Source organism: Saccopteryx bilineata, chromosome 3 (assembly GCF_036850765.1).
Source record: "Saccopteryx bilineata isolate mSacBil1 chromosome 3, mSacBil1_pri_phased_curated, whole genome shotgun sequence".
Taxonomy (NCBI): domain Eukaryota; kingdom Metazoa; phylum Chordata; class Mammalia; order Chiroptera; family Emballonuridae; genus Saccopteryx; species Saccopteryx bilineata.
Window position 1 is genome coordinate 144218711 of NC_089492.1, and position 20469 is coordinate 144239179.

Below are 20469 nucleotides of genomic sequence, written 5' to 3' on the forward strand. Positions count from 1 at the left end.
TTTTGGTACTTAATCCTCCAAATATCTACCTGTTAATATCACTATTAATAATGTTATTATCTGCAATCACGCTTATTTTACAGAAGGGGAAGTCAAGGCACAGGGAGGTTACGTCATTTGCCCCAAGTGACACAGCTAGTTATGGGGGATATTAAGAATAACCCTAAATCAAACAGTAACTTATGATCCAATTTCAGTAAACTTAGTTTACGGACACAGTTCTGTGTTATGCAAAACAAAGAAATACAAAAATTAAAATAAAGCCCAAAATCAAATTAAACAGAAGGAAACAGAGGCTCTCTCTGCAAGGCTAAACACCATGTCCCAGTTTACACGGAGATTTGAATCAGAATCCCAACGCAGATTTGTCTTGGCTCCAAAGCACAATCTGTTTCTACTAAACCACACTACCAACTGACACGTGGCAGGGGGCAGTATAAATATTTGTCGAATTCATGCCCGGAAACAAAGTTGACAGCAAGAGGGTAAAAGCTTAAAAGACACATAAAAACGGAAAACTAATTCACGGGCAGGCAAAAAAAGGAAAACACACACACGAACACCTAACAGTTTTCAAAGCAGAGCACTCAAGGTAACTCAAGGTGCTGGAACAAACCGCGCGCGAGTCCGCCGGACACCCGAGCTGGCGCGCGCGGAGTTATCCAAGAAGATGGATCCCCAGCAAGCAGTCCGGGAGCCCAGTGGCCCACCCGGCCGCCTCCAGCTTCCTCCCGCGCCCACGCCCTCTCCAGATCTGGAGTCACCGGCCGGGGAACGTTAGACGACGACCGGAGGCCAACCGCCTTTCCCCGCGGGTGCTGGATCAAAAAGAACCATAAGTCCCCAGGCTGTCCGCGGCCTCTCCTCGAGGTCCGGCGCCACCGCCCGCGGTCGGCCCGGAAGCCATGCGTCCGAGGGTAGGAACGCCTCGAAGTCTTAGCTCGCCGCAGGGAAGCAGAGACCGTCCGCGGTCAACCCCGCCCGGCGGCGAGAGCGCCCTCAGCCCGGACCGGGCAGGTCTCAGCAGCGGCTGAAGGCGGCCGGGCAGGCGGGTGCCCCGCGAGTCGCGCGGGCAGGCAGTATCCGGCAGCCGCGGGCGCCGGCCACCCGGCATTTCCTCTTCCTCTCTGCGCGCAGCGCGGCGGCCAGACCGAGGCCGGGTTCGAGCGCCCGACCGCGACCTGCTGGAAAGCGCGGGCCAGCGCCGCGCCCGAGTCACGCCGCCGCTGCCGCTGCCGCCGCCGCCGCACCGTCCCGCGTCGCGCCCTCCGGCCGCGGGGCCTCCGGGCAGCGAGAGGCGGGGCCGGCGTGCAGGCGGCGGAAGGAGGCGGAGGAGGAGGAAGAGGAGTAGGAGGAGGCGGCGGCCGGGAGCCGGGGGAGAGGGGCGGAGGGTGGGCCGGGGAAGGGGAGGAGCGGGATTTCAGGAGCGCGGCGCCGCAGCCGGGAGCCGGCGGGCCCGAGAGTGACCGAGTCACGGCGGGCGCCGGCGGAGCCGTGGCGTCAGACCCGCCTCCTGGAGGAGCTCAGCCCCGGCCAGGCCCGGCCCTATTCCCGCCCCGCGCCGCCTCCCCGCCGCCGCCGCCGCCGCCGCCGCGGGAGCGCTCCCCTGCCCACCCCGCCCCCGCGGCCGAGCCCGGTTGTCGAGTGGGAGTCGGCCGGCCGGCGCGGGCAGCGCCGGGACCCCGCGGGGGACACTGCAGCCGGAGCCCGGGAGGGGCCGTGCCGCCACCGTCTGAACTAGGATGTCCCGACATGAAGGTGAGAGCAGCCCCCACCCCCACCGCCTGGGCCTCGGCCTACCCTTCCCGGGCCGAGGCGTCGCGGAGGGCGGTCGGAAGGTGGCGGAGACTTCGGCTGGGCCCGAGCCCGGCCCGAAATGCTGGGCCTGGGAGCGAGCGAGAGACAGCGGAGAGCTGCGGCCCCGCCGCTGCAGCCGCCACGGCCGCGGCCCTGTGCTGGGCCTGGTGCCGGAGGCGGGGCGGCCGGGCCGGCCGGAGGGTTTGCACTGTCATGGGGAGGGGGAGGGGAGGCGGCGGGGCCCGTTACCGGCGGGAGCCTGGCTCTTGGGGCTGATACCGGACGCCGCGGCCCGCCCGGCCGATCCCGGCGCCGTGGGCCCCGGCGCGGCCTAGCGCGCCCGCCACCCCGGAAGGGCCCGGCGCGGCCGCCGAGCGGGGTTACAGGCGGCGGCAGGAGACCGAGGGGCCAGCTGGGGATCGGCGGACGCGTCTAGTCGCCGGGAGACGACGGCGAGTGCCACTGCCTGTGGGAGACCGCGGGGCAGGCGGGAAGTCTCTGCGTCCGGGGAACGGGAAGCCCCCGCCGCCCGGCCTCGCGGCTAGGCCTCGGCGCGTCCCTGGGCTCGGGTAACCAAGTTCCCGGGGCGGATCCTGCCGGGCCGCGGCGAGCGATCTCTCTGCTCAGTCACCTGGTCGGAGCGGACGCGCTCTGGTCAGCCGTGGCCTCTTGCCCGGCGTGCACCCCCTACCTAAACCAGATTTGGGTAAAGGACTGTGATGAGGTCTGTTAATGGTCAAGAGATATTTTGGACTCGGTTTTGAGATTTAAACACATGATTAGGATACAGTTGCAAATAAGTAGACAGGTCACAAAGAGAAAAAATGTTCAGAGCTGATGTATAGGCGTTGAACTGGTAAAAAAAAATAATAAGTTAACTTCTGTTTACTGCCATATGGTTTAGAAAAGGGGGAGGGGGTTGTGTTTTCTTTGTTTCACCGGCACATGTCTTTAAATAAAAAGTATTGAAGAGACTTGGCGAAAACTTTATCCCGGTAAGGTTAATGCAAGATTGTAGAAGTATTTTGTACTCTTGGTTTTAAAATCCTGTATAGATGATGTGGGAGCCGAGAAAGTTTAGTGAGTCAGATTACTGTGTGCTTCACACCCATTGGAAGGATATTCTCAGGGAAATACAGTATGTACAAGCCTTAGAATTTCGAGGTTGAAAAACCCAGATTGACTAAATTTCACAATTTGCATTACTAATTGCAATGTTGAGATTGACTCAAAGAATATTCTGTGTTCAATGAAGGATTCTGTATTTTGAATATTTTGAAAGTCACAAAACAAATAGGAAATACAATGTACTTTTCTCATTGACTGTACAATTGTGGACTTTTGAAATAATAATATACTTCAAGCTCATAGAAATGTTTTGAAACATTCCATTTTTTCCTACTTAATGGAAATATATTCCCTCTCTCTAATTTTGAAAGAAATTGTAATTAAAGTTCTAATTAAATTTTAAGTTGGGATATTAAGGTTTCTCCTAGACTAGTTGTGCGTACATTGACTACCTTCAAGACCAGATTAATGTGAGCATGGCTGCACGCCTTCTTACTCAGAAGAGCTGGTCGAGTTATACGGTATCATAGCAATGAAAGAGGAAAGTGTTTGAGATCTATTCTCCTTGCTTCAAGAAAACATCCAGATAGTTCCAGACTGAATATTCTAATTGAATGGTATCCTTGTAATATTCTTGTATCCTCAGTAATCTTTTAGAACAACGATTTCAACCAGTGTGCTGCACGAATTTTTAAAACGTGCAGGGTCGCTGACTTCTTGTCCCAGGTTGTCAAATAAAAAAATGCCAACAGCCCACACAATAGCCGTCCAGTGTGAATGAATCAAAATTATACCTATTTTTTTTGTCAGATCGGCAAAAAAAATAGGTATTCTTTGGTGTGCCACAGAATTTTAGAAATTAGTTTATGTGTGCCATAAGATGAAAAATGTTGAAAATCACTGTTTTAGAATAATTAAAATCCCAAAGTACAGTACTAGTATTCTTGAATGTAACAAATTCTGTAATCTAAGCCCATTTCTCCCTACTTAGTCTTGAAATTTACATTACTTTTTCCTTACTTACTGAACCTTAGGACATTAATAGCACACCTTTTCTGGTAACTTACATAATGCTAGATGTTTCTGGAAAAAAAAACATTCATAATACATCACTTGAAGACTTGTAGCACAGTATTTGACAAGTGATGATCTTTTAAGAGTCTAGTTTATGGTTTAAGGCAGGAGTGGCAGTCTCATTAAGAATCCCATTTCATTAGATATTTTGTGGAATATTATTAGTTCAGGCTGCTATTATTTTTATCAGTAGGAATTTAACCTATCAATAAGTATAGAGTTTTACACCCTCCCTATTCCAGTTGGGTTTTTTTTCCCCACCTTTTTCTTTTTTGGGCCAACTAATCCCATTTCTTTTAGCATTTCTTTAGTGGTATTCGTCTGTCTACCTTCAAATTCTCTGTAGTTCTTTTTTCCTTTCAGGAGTGTGACCCAGCACTGGATCTAGTAGTCTGGTGAAAGATCTGAACTGTGCTGCTGCCTGTAATATTGTACTTGCTTGTGCTTTCTTTTCAGTGCCTTATATATGCATGTAATGCATTACTTTGTGTTTGTGCCCACCCTAATGAATTGCACTGTATTATGTATATGTAACGATATGTAACTTTGGACAACACAGCTTCAAAATGGACATCCCTCAAGCTTAGAGTCTCTCTCTACCTTGTGAAGCAGTGGACTACCTCTGAGAAAGGAAATACAGCCAGGAGCATAGAGAATGCTTTAGCTCAGGGATCAGTATACTTCTGTTAAGGTGCAGGCAGTAAATATTGTGGCTTGGTGAGCTGTGAGGTCAGCTCTGCTATTGTAGTGTAAAAGCAGCTATAGACAACATGTAAATGAATATGACCATATTCCAATTAAAACTTTTATTTATAGACACTAACATTTTATTTTCATATAATTTTCATGTGTTATGAGATATGACTCTTAGGTTTGCTATTTAAAAATATAAAAACTGTTCTTAGCTTGTAGACTGTACAAACACAGAGGGTGGTGGGTTTTGGCCCAGTTTGGCCCAGGGCTATAATTTGCCTTTTTTTTTGCCCTAGATTAGAGCTTTAGAGAGTTGATGGAGATAGAATTTTTGGGAGTCCAGAAAGGTCCCACTTTGTGTAGTATGTCATCATTGCCTTTGAGGTAATAGGGAATGAGTCTGTGTTCTAAACCAGTTCTGTACCTCGGTTTCCAGCACCATGTGGATTGGGATAGAATAATTGTTCCCAAGGATGGGAAACCGGCTACCCACCTTTCCAAAAACTATGAGTGGGTAAAGCAATACTCTACATTATCCCTTTCCTACCCATTATGACTTTCCCAGCCAGAATTTCAGGGTCTCTTTTAATTCTCTTTGTCATATTATGTTAATAAACATTTTATGACATTAGTACACAATCACTTCAGGTTCATCATACTAATACCATGTTACACGTAATAAAACTGATTATTTTGTTTTATTTGTAAGAGTATTTTTTAAAGATTTTATTTATTGATTTTACAGCCAGAGGGAGAGGGGGGAGGTGCAAGAACATCACATAGTTGCTTCACTTTCATTGTTCATTGCTTGCTTGTTTGTTTTATATTCCTTGACCACGCAAGCCCAGGGTTTTGAACTGGTGACCTCAGTATTCTAGGTTGATGCTCTATCCATTGTACTACCACAGGCGAGGCAAGTAAAAGTATTTTTAAATGTTTCACTACATACTTTCTTTTATTTTTAAAATATGTCATTCAGAATTAACCATTTAATAGCTTTGCAGATTTTAATACAACATCAACTTACTCAGTGCTTAATAGCTAAAACAAAGTTCTGAATGTTCTTGCATGAGTTGGAACCTAATTGATTACCCAAAATTAGAAATACATTTTTTTATCTAAAATCATTCAGCCATTTTTTAGTTGCTACAGTGTATTAGGCACTTTGCTAGATACCAAGAAATGTGAGGATGAATAGTGAAACACAGGGCCTTAGCCTATCTACAGGTCCTACAGCACAATGTGAGACATGCCATGAGGAAGGAATAAACACATTGATGGCAATAATTACCAACTTTTTTCTTAGTAATTTTGCCAAATGTCAGGGGATCTATTGTGATTTCTAACACTTTTCTTGAGTACCTTTATTTGTGGACTACTCTTATTTACTTTTTTTTTTTTTTTGATAGGGACAGAGTGAGAATCATCATTTTGGTTCTTCACTGATTACTTCTTGTACATGCCTTGATAGGGGGTGAGGGGAAGTTCAAGCCAGTGACCTTTGGGCTCAAGCCAGCGACCTTGGGATCATGTCTATGATCCTGTGCTCAAGCCAGAAACCTTGGGTTTCAAATGGACAACCTCAGTATCCCAAGTCGTCACTCAATCCACTGTGCCACCACTGGTTAGGCTTGTGAGTTACTCTTTATTTCTTCTTAATAATTTTATTTCTTTATTGTAACATTGTTTGTATTTATTTGTGTGTGTTTTTAATGTTTTATTGATTTGAGAGAGAGCGAAGGACAGGAACATTGATCTATTTCTGTATGTGCCCTGACCAGGGATCAAACTGGCAATTTCTGTGCTTAAAGATGATGTCCTAACCAACCACGATGTCCAGCCAACTGAGCTGTTTGGCCAGGGCATTGTGGGCTACTTTTTATCTTGGAAAAAATTATTTGAGATTTCAAATGGAGTCAGGTCAAAAGACCTGATATATTTTCTCTAGCTGTTTGAAGATTATCATATGTAAACATAATAGTAGATGGACAGGTGATCATATTTTGTTATTTTCAGAAGTATCTGATACTGTTTATTTTCAAAATAAGTCAAGTACAGGAGTAGGCCGGCCATGAATCTAGTTTTTGAAATTTGTATCACTTTTTGAGATTGTACCACCCTTCTGTTAGTAAATTTAAATTATCTCATTTCTGAAACTTCTGCCTGACACTAAAAACACACATACAAACCCAGAATGGATTGCAGTAATTTTGTTTTTAGGATTTTGGATTACAAAGACAAAATTGGTAGTTAACATGTGATTTTAATGTGATGATTTTTATCAACTTCAATAAGAATGTAAATATTTTAACTTCTGGGGTCTTTTTATTTCATATCTGATCTCATATAAAGTTGATTTTGAAGCCCAGTTTTTTCCCATATTGACATTTGTGTTTAAGTTGATGTACTAAAATACAACTTTACTCTGTTTTAAATTAGAGATTTAATTTGGAAGAAATTCCTTTTAGTTTTAGAATCTTTTTTTTTTTAATTTATTCATTTTTTTTAGAGAGGAGAGAGAGAGAGAGGAGAGACAGAGAGAGAAGGGGAGAGGAGCTGAAAGCATCAACTCCCATATGTGCCTTGACCAGGCAAGCCCAGGGTTTTGAACTGGCGACCTCAGCATTTCTAGGTCGATGCTTTATCCACTGCGCCACCACAGGTCAGGCTAATTTTAGAATCTTAAGAGGTATTAACAGCAAACTTGTTTAAAGATTAAAAACTTTTTTACATTAGAAACTTATGGAACTTCTGATGTAAAATGACCAGACAATCCCTTCATATTAGGCTTGCAATGCACTTATGAATCATAACTTAATTTTCAAAACATCAACTTTATAACATCTACTATATACATTTGTTGAGGTTTTGTGTTTTTTTTGTTCTTGATTTTTATTTTTTTAAGTGAGAGGAATGGAGGTAGAGAGACAGACTCTCGCATATGCCCTGACCAGAATCTACCTGGCAACCCTCATCTGGGGCCAACGCTATAACCACCCAAGCTATCCTCAGCACTCCATTGCTGACACTGGAACCAGTTGAGCCACTGGCTGCAGGAGGAGAGAGAGAGAAGGGGAGAGGGAGAGAAAGGGAAGAGATGGTCACTTCTCATGTGTGCTTGACCAGGGCTCAAACTTGGGACGTTTGCATGCCAGGTCAATGCACTATCCACTGAGCCAACTGGCCAGGGCCTGTTTTTGTTTTTTTAACTGGAAGTTCCACAAGTTGTTTTTAGTGAAGGTTAAAACTAAATTGGATTATCTTACAAATAGTGTTTTTATTACATTATAAATATTGCTTTTGGGTTATTGGCATGAATATGGACTCAAAACATTTCCTACAATTCATATTCATAAAAGTTGAGAGTAGAACTTTATGAATAATTAAAATAATTAAAATCTTTATGAAAGATTATTTTCAGTGTTGTGCTAGGAGCCATGATGTTTTTCATTTCCTTAAAATAAGGTATAGCTTTTTCACTCACTGAAGTTATTCATTAAAATTGAGGAAAGAGCCCCTTAAGAGCTTTTTAAAAATACGGTAATTTAAAAAATATTAGCCATATCCTGACTCGTGGAAGATAAAGGAATAAGGCGATTTCCTAAGGGAATTTAGTATTTATTGCTTAGATTCTATGGAAGGAAGGAAGTGGTGAAGAAAAGAGAGTGTTCTTGGGATGGTGAGGACAAGAGGCTTGGACAGAGGAAAGTTAGGCAAGGTGGATATGAAGCTTGGAAATGATCTATAGTCGCAGAGAATCAGAAACAAATTAACTCTTATGCCTCATGAAACATACTGAAAAGCTGGGTACCAGGAGGCAAACTCTGTTTCCTGTGAAACTAAACTAGCAAGAGAAGAATTGCCTTGTGAGGAAACTTCCATGGTCCCATCCCTCCAACTCTCTCATGCTCTCCCATGATGTTTGTTAATTGTGGTTTTGGTTGTCTTTTTGAACAGTAACAAAGCTGAGCTGTGTCCATCCTGTTCATGCACATGGTTAATTTCTCTGCTCTGCCACAGTCCCAACCATTTGTCTAGCAGAATTGACCAATGGCCACAAGGGGTGTCAGGGAAAAAGTATGGATGGATCTTGAAAATCCAGCACTGCTGCTAGAAAAAGACAACTGAAATCGCAAGCCTCTTGATATCATGACTAATTCAGTTTGCACATTATCTTCTACTGAATTGTGTAGGGTTTTCATTTCCTCTCTTGATAGTGCTGAGTGCCAGTGTCGTGAACTTCACTGTTTTCTAGAGTAAGGATTTTCATTAGAAGAGTCATTTTAGAGCATGATGCATTGACTATTACAACAGTCACAGGTATATTCAATTATAATTTATTATTTAGTTTTAACTTAAAAAAAAGTTTCTCTAAGACTATCACCCTCTCTTCCCACCTAGCAAAGTTAAGGGTCTATCTGTGGCATTCCTGCTTTATTCTCTAGGCATTTTTTATGCTGTAATTGTTTACTTGTCTGTCTGCCTCCCCCACAAGCTACCTGAGGGGTAGATAGGGTGTTACTCTTGCCTTTGTACCCTACCTCCTAGCATAGTTCTGGCTTTGGGAGGTCCACTGAATGTTTGTGTGTGATAGTTTGAGATGGTAATCCTTGTCTAAAAAATGATGAGACTGAAAAATGCTCACCTTTGTTTTTATTGGGGAAGCTGGTTAAGGAGATTGTGGAAAAGAAGACTTGGAAGTTTCCTAAGAGGAGGTGAATAGACTACATAGAGCAAAAATAACTTAAGAGAGCTAGCTCCTGGGGGACTGGCCTAGGACTAAACTGCAGGTACTGTTTTGTTCTATCTACTCCTGGCTCTGGTTTCAGATTAACTGGCTGTGGGTTCTGCATATTAATTGCACTATGTGCATGAGTTTTCTGGTTCATTCATTCATTCAGTGAATATTTATGGACCACCTACTCAAGTACCACTCAAAGTCATCTCTAGAGCTTACCACAAGTTGTTGACCCTGCTTCAGGATAACATTCAGTGGGTTTGAAACACATGTTTGGGAATTAAATGCTTTCCTGTTGCATGGGCTGTGGCTCCTTTCCAATGTGCTGGAATTAGTCCTTAAAGTTTATATTTTGTGACAGGGTAATTCATGTAAGTATTTTAATCTTTTGCAATATTTGCAATCTCCTCCTTAAAAACAAACAAAAAACCCCCCAAAACCTTATTTTCATTTCAGTTTCACAGTTACTTCTTGTTGGTCAAATAAGTTTTAAAATATGATATATATGTTTGCTCACTTATAGTTTGTATTGGATGTGGGAGGACAGGCTTGTAAGTAGCAAGATTCTTATAACCTAAGGCTTAGTTTTAGGACTAAGCCTTTCCCACCCTTTTTTTTTTTTTTTTTTTTAATTTTTTTTTTTTTTAAATGGGGTGACATCAATAAATCAGGGTACATACATTCAAAGAAAACATTTCCAGGTTATCTTGTCATTTAGTTATGTTGCATACCCATCACCCAAAGAGAGATCGTCCTCTGCCACCCTCCATCCAGTTCTCTCTGTACCCCTCCCCTCCCCTCCCCCTCTCCCTCCTTCCCTCCCCCCCCCCCTTAGCCACCACACTCCTGTTCATGCCTCTCAGTCTCGCTTTTATGTCCCACTAATGTATGGAATCCTGCAGTTCCTGTTTTTTTCTGATTCGCTTATTTCACTCCACACAATGCTACCAAGACTCCACCATTCCGCTGCAAGTGATCCAATGTCACCATTTCTCCTAGCTGAATAATATACCATGGTGTATATGTGCCCCGTCTTCTTCATCTAGTCCTCTATTTTTTTTACAGTGATTAAAAGCCTTAAAGCAAACTCTTGGCCAATACAGCAAGAATCCATAAATGAGTAGTGTCCTTAACATGTTCCCCAAGTCCAAGTTGGCCCCCTCACCATGCCAAATCCCTGAAAAATGCAACCCAACCACAGTTCAGTCTGTTAGGAGCTGTCACAGGGAGCAGGAGTCCAGGAAAGTTCTCCACAGGAAAAGTCCGTATGGCACTGGAATTGTTGTCACCATTCTATACTTTGCAGCTCATGTCCAAGTCCCAATGACCGCTGTTTCTAGCTGGTAATGATTCAGGTAGACTGGAAGAAGCCATTTGCAGCATGCGTGGATATGGAGCTTCTGTTCTCCTCTGCCTGGAGAGTTGAGACCAGGTTGCTTTTCCCTGGAGCTCTGTGACTGTGGCCTGGTAAAGAGAACCTTGGGATACACTAAGCTGGGTGGCAAAGGTAAATTCATAATACAAGTTGGCAAAAGGAGGAAAGAGAGCTCTAAATTAAGAGTAGGTCCCAGCCTGAAATATGAGTGGGGCATTGAGGTAGGAGGAATAAAGGAATCACTATATATTAAGCAAAGCAGCAGAAAATAGGACTATCAACACCCACAACAGAGATCTTTGAGGGAAGAATAAAGAACCTGACTATTCAGGCAAAACATAGTTAAGTGGCCCTTGTGTAAATGAGATCAGTTTACCTGCTTCTTGGAAGAAATACCCTAGGCTCGTCCACAGTGTCGTAGATGGGGTCGACGGCCCTGGGCACCTTCAGCCTTCAGTGGCAAACCCCAGCATTCTGGGCAAGGTTAGGTCATAGGTGGCTGGAGCAGGCCTGGAAGAGACTGAACCCTCCCTTAGAGGAGCGAGGGGGAAGCCCACCTTCCAGTGTCCCTGTTTCCTCACAGCAGAGGTGTGTAAGCCTGGCAGGCTTTAGCTCAATGACCTTCCTTTCCACTATTGAAGCAGGACCCAGATGGCATCCTATGAGACCCCTTTGGGGTGCTGGAGCCTTTAAGGGTGTATCCTAAAAGCTGGTAGTTCCCCCTGATCTCTATTGGGCTTTTTTCCCACCCTTTTTGATGTGCACTCTCATGAGGAATCCCATTATGCCTCAGATAAGTGATTGTATCAGACTTCTTTGTCTGTATATTAGATTAAAGGTTTTGGTTTCTACACTATAAAGTGGGGCAGACCGGGAGCTTGCTCTTGCTTGGTTCCTGAAATTAGCATTAGAGGAGAGAGCAGAAAAAGGCCACGTGGAGGCCAGGAGAAGCAGTCAAGATGGTGGAGTGTTGAAGGAGAAGCCAGTTTGTGCAGAGAGAAGGAGATGGGGAACAGAGGTGCATAAGTCTGGTGAGCTAGAAACCTTTGATTCTAGGAAACTCGGATAAGTCAGTAGCTTTGTGAGCACTGAATGAGTGGGTTTTGGAGCCCAGTGTGTATTTTTACTTGTCCGCCGGGTGCAGACTAGGATTAAAGCTAATGGCCCACCAGTTCTTGGCTCCGTTGTTTCATTGCCATCTGTCCGAATCCAATGCGAACCTACACTGGCCAGGGGCTGTGATAGAGGCCATGGATACTGGCTTTACACTTCTAATTCTGCCCAGCAGTGCATTTCTTTCTTTCTTTCTTTCTTTCTTTCTTTCTTTTTTTTTTGCATTTCTTTCTTTAACAGTCTTAGACACATATCTCTCTGCAAATGTTAAAATATGTTTAAATAGGTTATTCCTCACAGGTTTGTACCTTTTTGACACTTGGAGAGAAAAGAGCTCAAGGGATTATTTAACTTTTCTCTTCAGCGTGTGTTTTGCAAAGTCCTAATGGTTATTAGCAACTTTTGGGTAACTAGACCCTACTTGTGTTATTCTTTTGTCAGCCAGTGTCAATGCTGCCCTTTGGTGTCCTCTGTAGTTGTAGAGGTTAGGCAGTGCAAGCCAGAGAGAAGCATTCCAAATTCAGAGTTAAGGGCATTGAAGTAAAAACAGGCAGGGATTACAGGAAATGCTACAAAAGTGTTCCTTCTTTTCCATAAGAATGAAATAACATGCTGGGAGCGGGGGCTGGTTGGGTGCTGGGAACCCAGTAGGTTTTACATACATATAATTGTAGATCTTATGCTCAGCATGATAAATGCTGCTAGAATTCTGATACATTTAATTGCAAATTGAAATGAGTGTAAACTCTGCAGTGTCTTTGCATAACTATAGATTTAGATATGCATAGTGGTCACAGAGGTGGAACTAATCTTCCCTTCCTAGGAAATATGGTGATTATTAGTACATCTAAGTGACAGTGGATGGGTGCTTGACTGGTGGCATTGCTACATTAGGCCAAGATCAAGGATCGCTCCAAATCATACATACTACATATCTTCATGTTCGTTCATTGCTCCATAACATATTTACAATTTTTACTTATTGATCTGAGAAATATTGATTTATTTTCTACTTATTTATGCATTCACTCATTGATTCATATATGTGCCCTGACCGAAGATCGAACCTGCAACCTTGGCATATTGGGACAATGTTCTGTTCAACTGAGCTTGTCCATAACATTTTCTATAAGCTTTTTAGAAATCACCCAAAGGAGGAGGAGATGGCAAATCTGTTTGCAGGATTGAGGGAGACTATCACTTTCCAATAGAAATCTAGTATAAGCCACATGTAATTTTAATTCTCTGGTAGCCACAGTAACAACTAAGACAGTACTATTAATTTTAATAATTTAATACTTTAACCCAATATATCTAAAATAACATTTCCATGTGTAATCAACATAAAATTTGTTAATGAGATATTTTTGTTTTTTCTATTTAAAGTTGTAAAAATTTGATGTATGTTTTACACGTAGCACATTTTAATTCAGATGCTAAATTTTCACCAAAAATACTTTTTTTTTCCAATTACAATGGATGATCAATATTATATTAGTTTCAGGTGTACAGCGTAGTGGTTAGACATTTATATAACTTATAGATCCCTTCAATAAGTCTAGTACCCACCTGGTATCCTGCGTGGTTATTACAATATTATTGCTCTGTTCCATACCATGATTATTTTGTAACTGCTAATTTGTACTTTTTAATTCTTTCATCATTTTCACCCAGGTCCCCAAATCATCTTCCCTGTGATATACCATCAGTTTGTTCTCTGTATTTTTAAGTCATTTCTGTTTTGTTTATTTTGCTTTTCACTTTCCACATATAAATGAAACAAATGGTATTTGTCTGTCTTTGTTTGACATATTTCTTTGAGCTTAATACACGCCAGGTCCATCCGTGTTGTCACTAATGGATAGATACCATTTTTATGGCCAAGTAATATTCCATTGTATACCACATCTTTTTTATTTAATCATCTCATCAAAAATACTTGATCTTAGCTGAAAATCATCTTTAGACTTGTGCACTGGGGTCTGCTAATTCAGTGTTTTTCAACGGCCAGTAATCTCCATACACCATCAGGGTGGTTAACTCTTTCTCAAACTGGCACGAAATTTCTAGTCGACCAGCAGCAGTCCATGGACCGGTGGTTGAAAACCACTGTGCTAATTCATCGTTGATTATATGCTTTTGTAGATAAATTTATGTTGTTTTATTTTTCTTAGTGAGAGACAGGAAGGGAGAGAGATGAGAAGCATTAACTCATAGTTGTGGCACTTTAGTTGTTCATTGATTACTTCTCATATGTGCCGTGACTCGGGAGCTACTCAAGCCAGATGAGCCCACACTTAAGCTAGCAACCTTGGGGTTTCAAACTTGGGTATTCAGTGTCCCAGGTCTACGCTCTATCCACTGTGCCACCACTGGTCAGTCTGTAGATACAGTTTGATGCAGTATTGCCATCTACTTAATGGTCTATTCATTAACATTTTGGATTTCTGCTTCTTGAATTTCTCTTCTAAAAACCCATATTTTACCTTACCTTTTCACCTTAAAATTATTCTTAATCTACTTTAGTTATATACAACCATCCCAACAGAAACCCATTTTACAAACAGCTACAAATGTATATAAATTCTACTTACTTTATGGGCTGTTTATATTGCCCATAATATAAACAGGATGATTTTATATTTATATATATATATATATATATATTTTTTTTTTTTTTTTCTTTTTTTTTTTTCTTTTTTCTGAAGCTAGAAACGGGGAGAGACAGTCAGACAGACTCCCGCATGCGCCCGACCGGGGTCCACCCGGCACGCTTCAGGATGATTTTAATGTGAGTTTGGGGGTTATTTTAAAATCTCCTGCATTTAGAAACGTAGAACTTTTAAAAATTGTTACAAGTTTTATTGTGAATTTTGAGGATAATTGTGGGTTCTGTCTGGTGGTGATAGACTTTTAATCATTTTGGTAATTTATTGTAGATATATTTCTTTTTCTTCCTTCTTCAACTAAGGTAGCATAAGAAATGATTTATGGTACACCGTTGCATTCAGCCAAACTGAGAACAGAACTAGTCCAGAATGTTACAGGTCCACAGTAGAGGACCAAAAGGGACTGTTTTGTACAAGCAAGGTCATGGCAGTCAGCGATCGACATTCTAGATCCATAGAGAAATTCTAGGTAGCAGACATGCAGTCCAACAATTGATACCAGCTTCCTTGACCTATGGCTCCTGTGCAGCCTACTAGTACATGTGCTAGCAGTCTACTGGGACCTCTGCCTCATCTTCTTTTGCTTGTACATTTACTTCTTCCTGCACTTGGCTCTCAGGGCCTGGAGGTTTCTAAGAAAATGGCTCTTTGGGATGAGAGGATGGGATCAGAGAAGGGAAAAGGTTTGGTAAAATTATATATACATAACACAGCATTGTAGAGAGCAGAAAAGCAAATTCTGGAGGGAAGGGAGGGTGTTGTAGGGAGAGGGGTACGGGGAATGTTGAGGGGAACACGGGGGAGGGGGTGATGCATTCGGGGGGACACTAGAATATGTAAACACAATAAATTTTTTTTTATAGAGTCAGAGAGAGGGATAGATAGGGACAGACAGATAGGAACAGAGAGAGATGAGAAGCATCAATCACCAGTCTCTCGTTGCGACACCTTAGTTGTTCATTGATTCCTTTCTCATATGTGCTTTGACTGTGGGGTTACAGCAGACCGAGTAACCCCTTGCTCAAGCCAGCGACCTTGGGTCCAAGCTGGTGAGCTTTGCTCAAACCAGATGAGCCCGTGCTCATGCTGGCAACCTCGGGGTCTCGAACCTGGGTCCTCTGCATCCCAGTCCGACGCTCCATCCACTGTGCCAATGCCTGGTCAGGCCACAATAAATTAAAATAATTTTAAAAAAAGAAAATGGCGTTTAGGCTGAGAAAAAGTTGTGGGTGTATTTCATTGTAATGAGATTAGCTCTCTAGTATCCATCTAGAATAGGCCGTTGGCAAATAACAATAGAACAGGTGGGCCTTACTGGTAGTGGGCAGTGGATAGAGCATTGACCTGGGACCCTGAGATGCCAGGTTTGAAACCCTGTGCTCAGGTTTGAAACCTCATGCTCACTGGCTTGAGCCCAAGGTCATTGGCTTGAGCAAGGGGTCACTGGCTCTCCTGGAGCCCCCCAGTCAAGGCACATATATGAGAAGCAATCAGTAAAGAATTAAAGTACCATAACTATGAATTGATGTTTTCATTTCTTTCCCTTCCTATGTCTGTCTCTCTGTCTCTCACAAAGAAAGAAAGAGAGAGAAAACCAAGTGGTTTTGATTCTTTTTTTTTTTTCCTTAAGTGAGAAGCGCGGAGGCAGAGAGACAGACTCCAGCAAGCGCCTTGACCAGGATCTACCTGGCAAGCCCCCATGGGGTGATGCTCTTTACATCTGGGGCCCTTTCTCTGTTGCTTGGCAACCGAGCTATTTTAGCGCTAGGGGCCAACTTGCTCCAACCAGCCATGGCTGCGTGGAGGTGGTAGGGGAGAAGGGGGAAGGAGAGGGATAGAGAAGCAGATGGGCACTTCTCCTGTGTGCCCTGACTGGGAATTGAACCCAGGACATCCACATGGCAGGCTGATGCTCTACCACTGAGCCAACCAGCCAGGACCTTTTTTTTTTTTTTTTTTAATTGGTTTTTCACGAGAGAAGGAGAGAGACAAGAACATTGATCTGTTCCTGTATGTGCCCTGTGCTACAGTGGGGATCGAACTGGCAACCTCTGCACTTCCTCTGCACTTCAGGGCAATGCTCCAACCAACTGAACCATCTGGCAAGGGCATGATTCTTCCTTAAAGTAATTTGAAGGAAACTGATTTTGGAGCTAACTGCCCACTATTAAGGTTAGCCACACACTGGTTCTTTCTTTCTTTCTCTGGGTTTGGTTTATTGTTTTAGGCAGTTAAAACTAATTTGCAAGTGAAAATAGAGTGTTTGGATGATAGTCTATTAAAAATTAAAGACCTAGTGCTCGCTCTTCTGCCCTCATTTAACTGAAGCAACAGTTCAACTACTGTCAGTTTTATGGTTCTACTCTTTTTCAGTCCCCCTGCAGCCTGATCACTGGGACGTTAGGAATTCATGGCTCTTTTTTTTTTTAATAGTGTAAAAGTGCTTAAATAGTGTAAAAGTACTAGTACTGTGGTGTGTAGGTGCTCTCATCCAGTGGTTCAGGACCAGCAGTTTCAACATCACCTGGGAACTTGCTGGAAAGACAGATTCTTGGACCATACGTTAGACCTGAATCTGAACTTCTGGGAGTGGAGCCCAGAAATCTGTCTTTTAACAAGCTCCTACCAAGAGCACACAATGATTGTGGGACCTTCTTTCAAGGTGTGATACTAACCAAATGGTAATAGAGCTACTGACCTTGGCCTCATTCTTCTTGAATGCCATGTTATTTACATCTGGGTATATAGAAGAGCAGTGTGGCTCCCAGCTCCAGACAAGTACTGTGCATTTACTCAACACATATTTATCAAAACTGTACCTGGGGCTGGAAAGATTCCTGTTTCTGTAACACTCTCATTTTATTAGAAGGAATATAGCAAAAGTATATGGCCTGTGAACCAAATCCAACCAGTGACTTGTTTTGTAAATAGTTTTATTGTAGCACAGCCACATCTGTTCATGTATGTATTGTCTACCAGTGGTCAGCAAACTCAAAAGTCAGCAGAGCCAAGTATCAACAGTGCAACGATTGAAATTTCTTTTGAGAGCCAAAGTTTTTAAACTTGAACTATAGAAGTAGGTACATTCCTTATCGAGGTAGCGCCCGCACATGGTATTTTGTGGAAGAGCCACACTCAAGGGGCCAAAGAGCCACGTGTGGCTCGTGAGCTGCAGTTTGCCTACCAGGGGTAAGCTGCTTTTGTGCTGTAGTGGCAGAGTTTAGTAGTTGTGACACTGAAAGCTCAAAATACTTACTAGCTGGCTCTTTACAGAGAAAAGTTTGTGAATCGCTGGGATAGACCATGAAAAAATAAATATGCAGTAATTAATGTGTTAGGAGGTGAACAGTGCAATGAAAAACCAGACAGCAGGTTTAAGGACTGGAGAGTAGGGGCTTACTTAAGACACAGTTTCCAGGGAGGGCCTCTCTGAGAATGGGACATTGAAAGAGAAGGATATGGGTGAGCGTACAGCAAGTGCAGAGGCCCTGAAACTTGGAATGTTCTGGGACTAGCAGTGAGGCTACTGTAGCTGGAGGAAAGTGATTGAGGAGGAAGGGGGTAAGAAATTAGGATGGCATAATGGCCAGATCCTGCTTTCCCTTGTATAGTAGGCTGCAGTGAGGACTGTTTAAGTGTGAGTGCTCTGAGAAAATTTTGAAACCCTTCTTCTGTAGAGGGGTCCTTTTGACTAAACAAATGGCAGAGGCTAGAAACAAATACCTAGTGTTGTAGCATATTCCAGCATCTCTAAGAAGTATTTCTTTACAGACTTTCCCTATACATTCACTCTTTCAAGCTTTGTCTTCTTCCTCAGCCCCCACATACTATCTGTGTATTCTATTTAGTTGACTTTTCTGGTTGGATGTGCAGTTTGGTGGAGAGCAAATATGTATGTCCCTGGTTTGAATGTAAAACCCTGGAGCCTAGAAATTCAGTCATCTACATTAGCAGCTTTCAAGCTTTAAATATATATATAACGTATACTAAAAAATGTATTTGATATTATGGTCCAATAGTTACATACATATGTAATGAAATAAGAGTTTTTACAAAACACTACCTATCTTAACTATGAGAGATACATTCTATTTTCTATTCTGTTTCATTAAAAACAAAGACACAAGTTGTGACCTTCTAGATTGATTTCTCATTCTTCTCATGGATTATGCCTGGCTATTTGAAAGACACTGACCTAGGTTGTCTAATCCACAGCTTTGAATCCTGTGTACAAGATATTGTGGTAAGTACTGTGAGGAAAACAAAACTATTAAGTTTTCTTCTTGGAGGGGGGATATGGAAAGGTCTAAGCATATAAAATAAACTAGCTGTAGTATGACTGGGGCAATAAGTGTCAAATCAGTTACTACAAGTTCCATAGTGTTGGCAAGTGGAATAGAATGTTTTTTGGGTATCAGAGAAGACATTTCCTAAAAGGTGGCATTTAAACTCAAGACTTGAAGAAATTCTGTGTTTTTATAACAAGAGTTGAGGACAGTTGTGTCTACCAAGTGAGAGAATAGCAGGAGATAAAGTGCAGAGCTCAGAAAACATGAGAGATGAATGGGACAACACTGAGGAGCCCAGAGCTTCTGGAACAGAAGATTATTTGTCACATGAATGAGTGTGACAAATAATTTTGTAAGTCTCTGGTGGGAACAGTGGAGGATTAGAAAATAAACACAAAAAGAAAAAGGATTGGATCTGGGGGTTGTATGGTGGCTGATGGCCTATACCAGGGGTCCCCAAACTACGGCCCGCGGGCCTCATGTGGCCCCCTGAGGCCATTTATCCGGCCCCTGCTGCACTTCCAGAAGGGGCACCTCTTTCATTGGTGGTCAGTGAGAGGAGCATAGTTCCCATTGAAATACTGGTCAGTTTGTTGATTTAAATTTACTTGTTCTTTATTTTAAATATTGTATTTGTTCCCGTTTTGTTTTTTTACTTTAAAATAAGGTATGTGCAGTGTGCATAGGGATTTGTTCATAGTTTTTTTTTATAGTCCGGCCCTCCAACGATCTGAGGGACAGTGAACTGGCCCCCTGTGTAAAAAAGTTTGGGGACCCTGGCCTATACCAAAAGCTCCTGCATTCCCCAAAGCTTTATTTTTATAGTGTAAAGCAAAGTCATTTGCAAATCAAAGATAACTCAGATACAAAGTCACATTACTGAGGCAAACTAAGAATTCTCCCAAGTGTAGAACCCCCCCCCCCCCAATACATAACATTATACCTTCACAAAACAAAGGGTAAAAGAAAACTTCCTTCAATCTCTCTAGGGACATGTGGGATAGGACAGTAGAAACCAGCAGCCTCACAACTAGCATGACGGTGTGGAGAAAAGGCATAGCCTTTAGCACCATAAACAATCAGAGGTTGTGGGGAATAGCTTAGCCTTTTGGCTTAAGTCATAAACTGCGAGGACTTTTGTCAGTTCACAGTCTCCCACAGCTACTGGTGAAAAGTGGGGTATTAGAAAGATTGATTGACTTACCTAAGATTCTCTGGAGAAAGTGGAAAGGGACCTGTTCTGACATCTACCTAAGTGCTAGGAGCCTGTGTTTCCTTCTATAAAGGAAGGATATTGATGCCTGTCTTCGCCTCTCTCTGAGGGTATGTGGCGATGAAATACCCATGCTTGTGAGAATGTTTCTAAGTTGAGTAAAGCACTGCATGAATGTAAGGTGACAGTATTTTTAACATGGGAAGTATGATTAGGAAGGAGGATCAGAGTGAGGTAGGTAGGGAAGGATTTTGATTGCCACACTAAGGTCCATTTTTTCCTTTTTCTATACAGATTATGGGATAGAAGAATGTTGTAAGCACAGTTGTTATCCCATTTTAAAAATTAGGGAATTGAATTTCAGAGGTTAGGTCATTTGTCCTAGGTAATGAAGGTAGGAAGTTACAAAGCACCACAGGTTGTAAGCAGAAGAAGATTAT

At 42.7% G+C, this 20469-nt stretch overlaps 1 protein-coding gene across 3 annotated transcripts in view; it reads left to right on the forward strand.

Annotated features, from left to right (window-relative positions):
- The first annotated feature begins 1606 nt into the window (after positions 1–1606).
- The window catches only part of KCMF1 (potassium channel modulatory factor 1), a 105525-nt gene continuing 86662 nt past the window's right edge, over positions 1607–20469 (forward strand). The window contains exon 1 of one of the 3 annotated variants that reach the window (XM_066267534.1): positions 1607–1758. In XM_066267534.1, the coding sequence (XP_066123631.1) occupies positions 1743–1758 (16 nt within the window). In that variant the 5' untranslated portion in view covers positions 1607–1742. Of the gene's footprint in view, positions 1759–2129; positions 2250–6248; positions 6266–20469 lie in introns of those variants that run through there. The other 2 variants (XM_066267535.1, XM_066267536.1) reach the window with 2 other exon arrangements.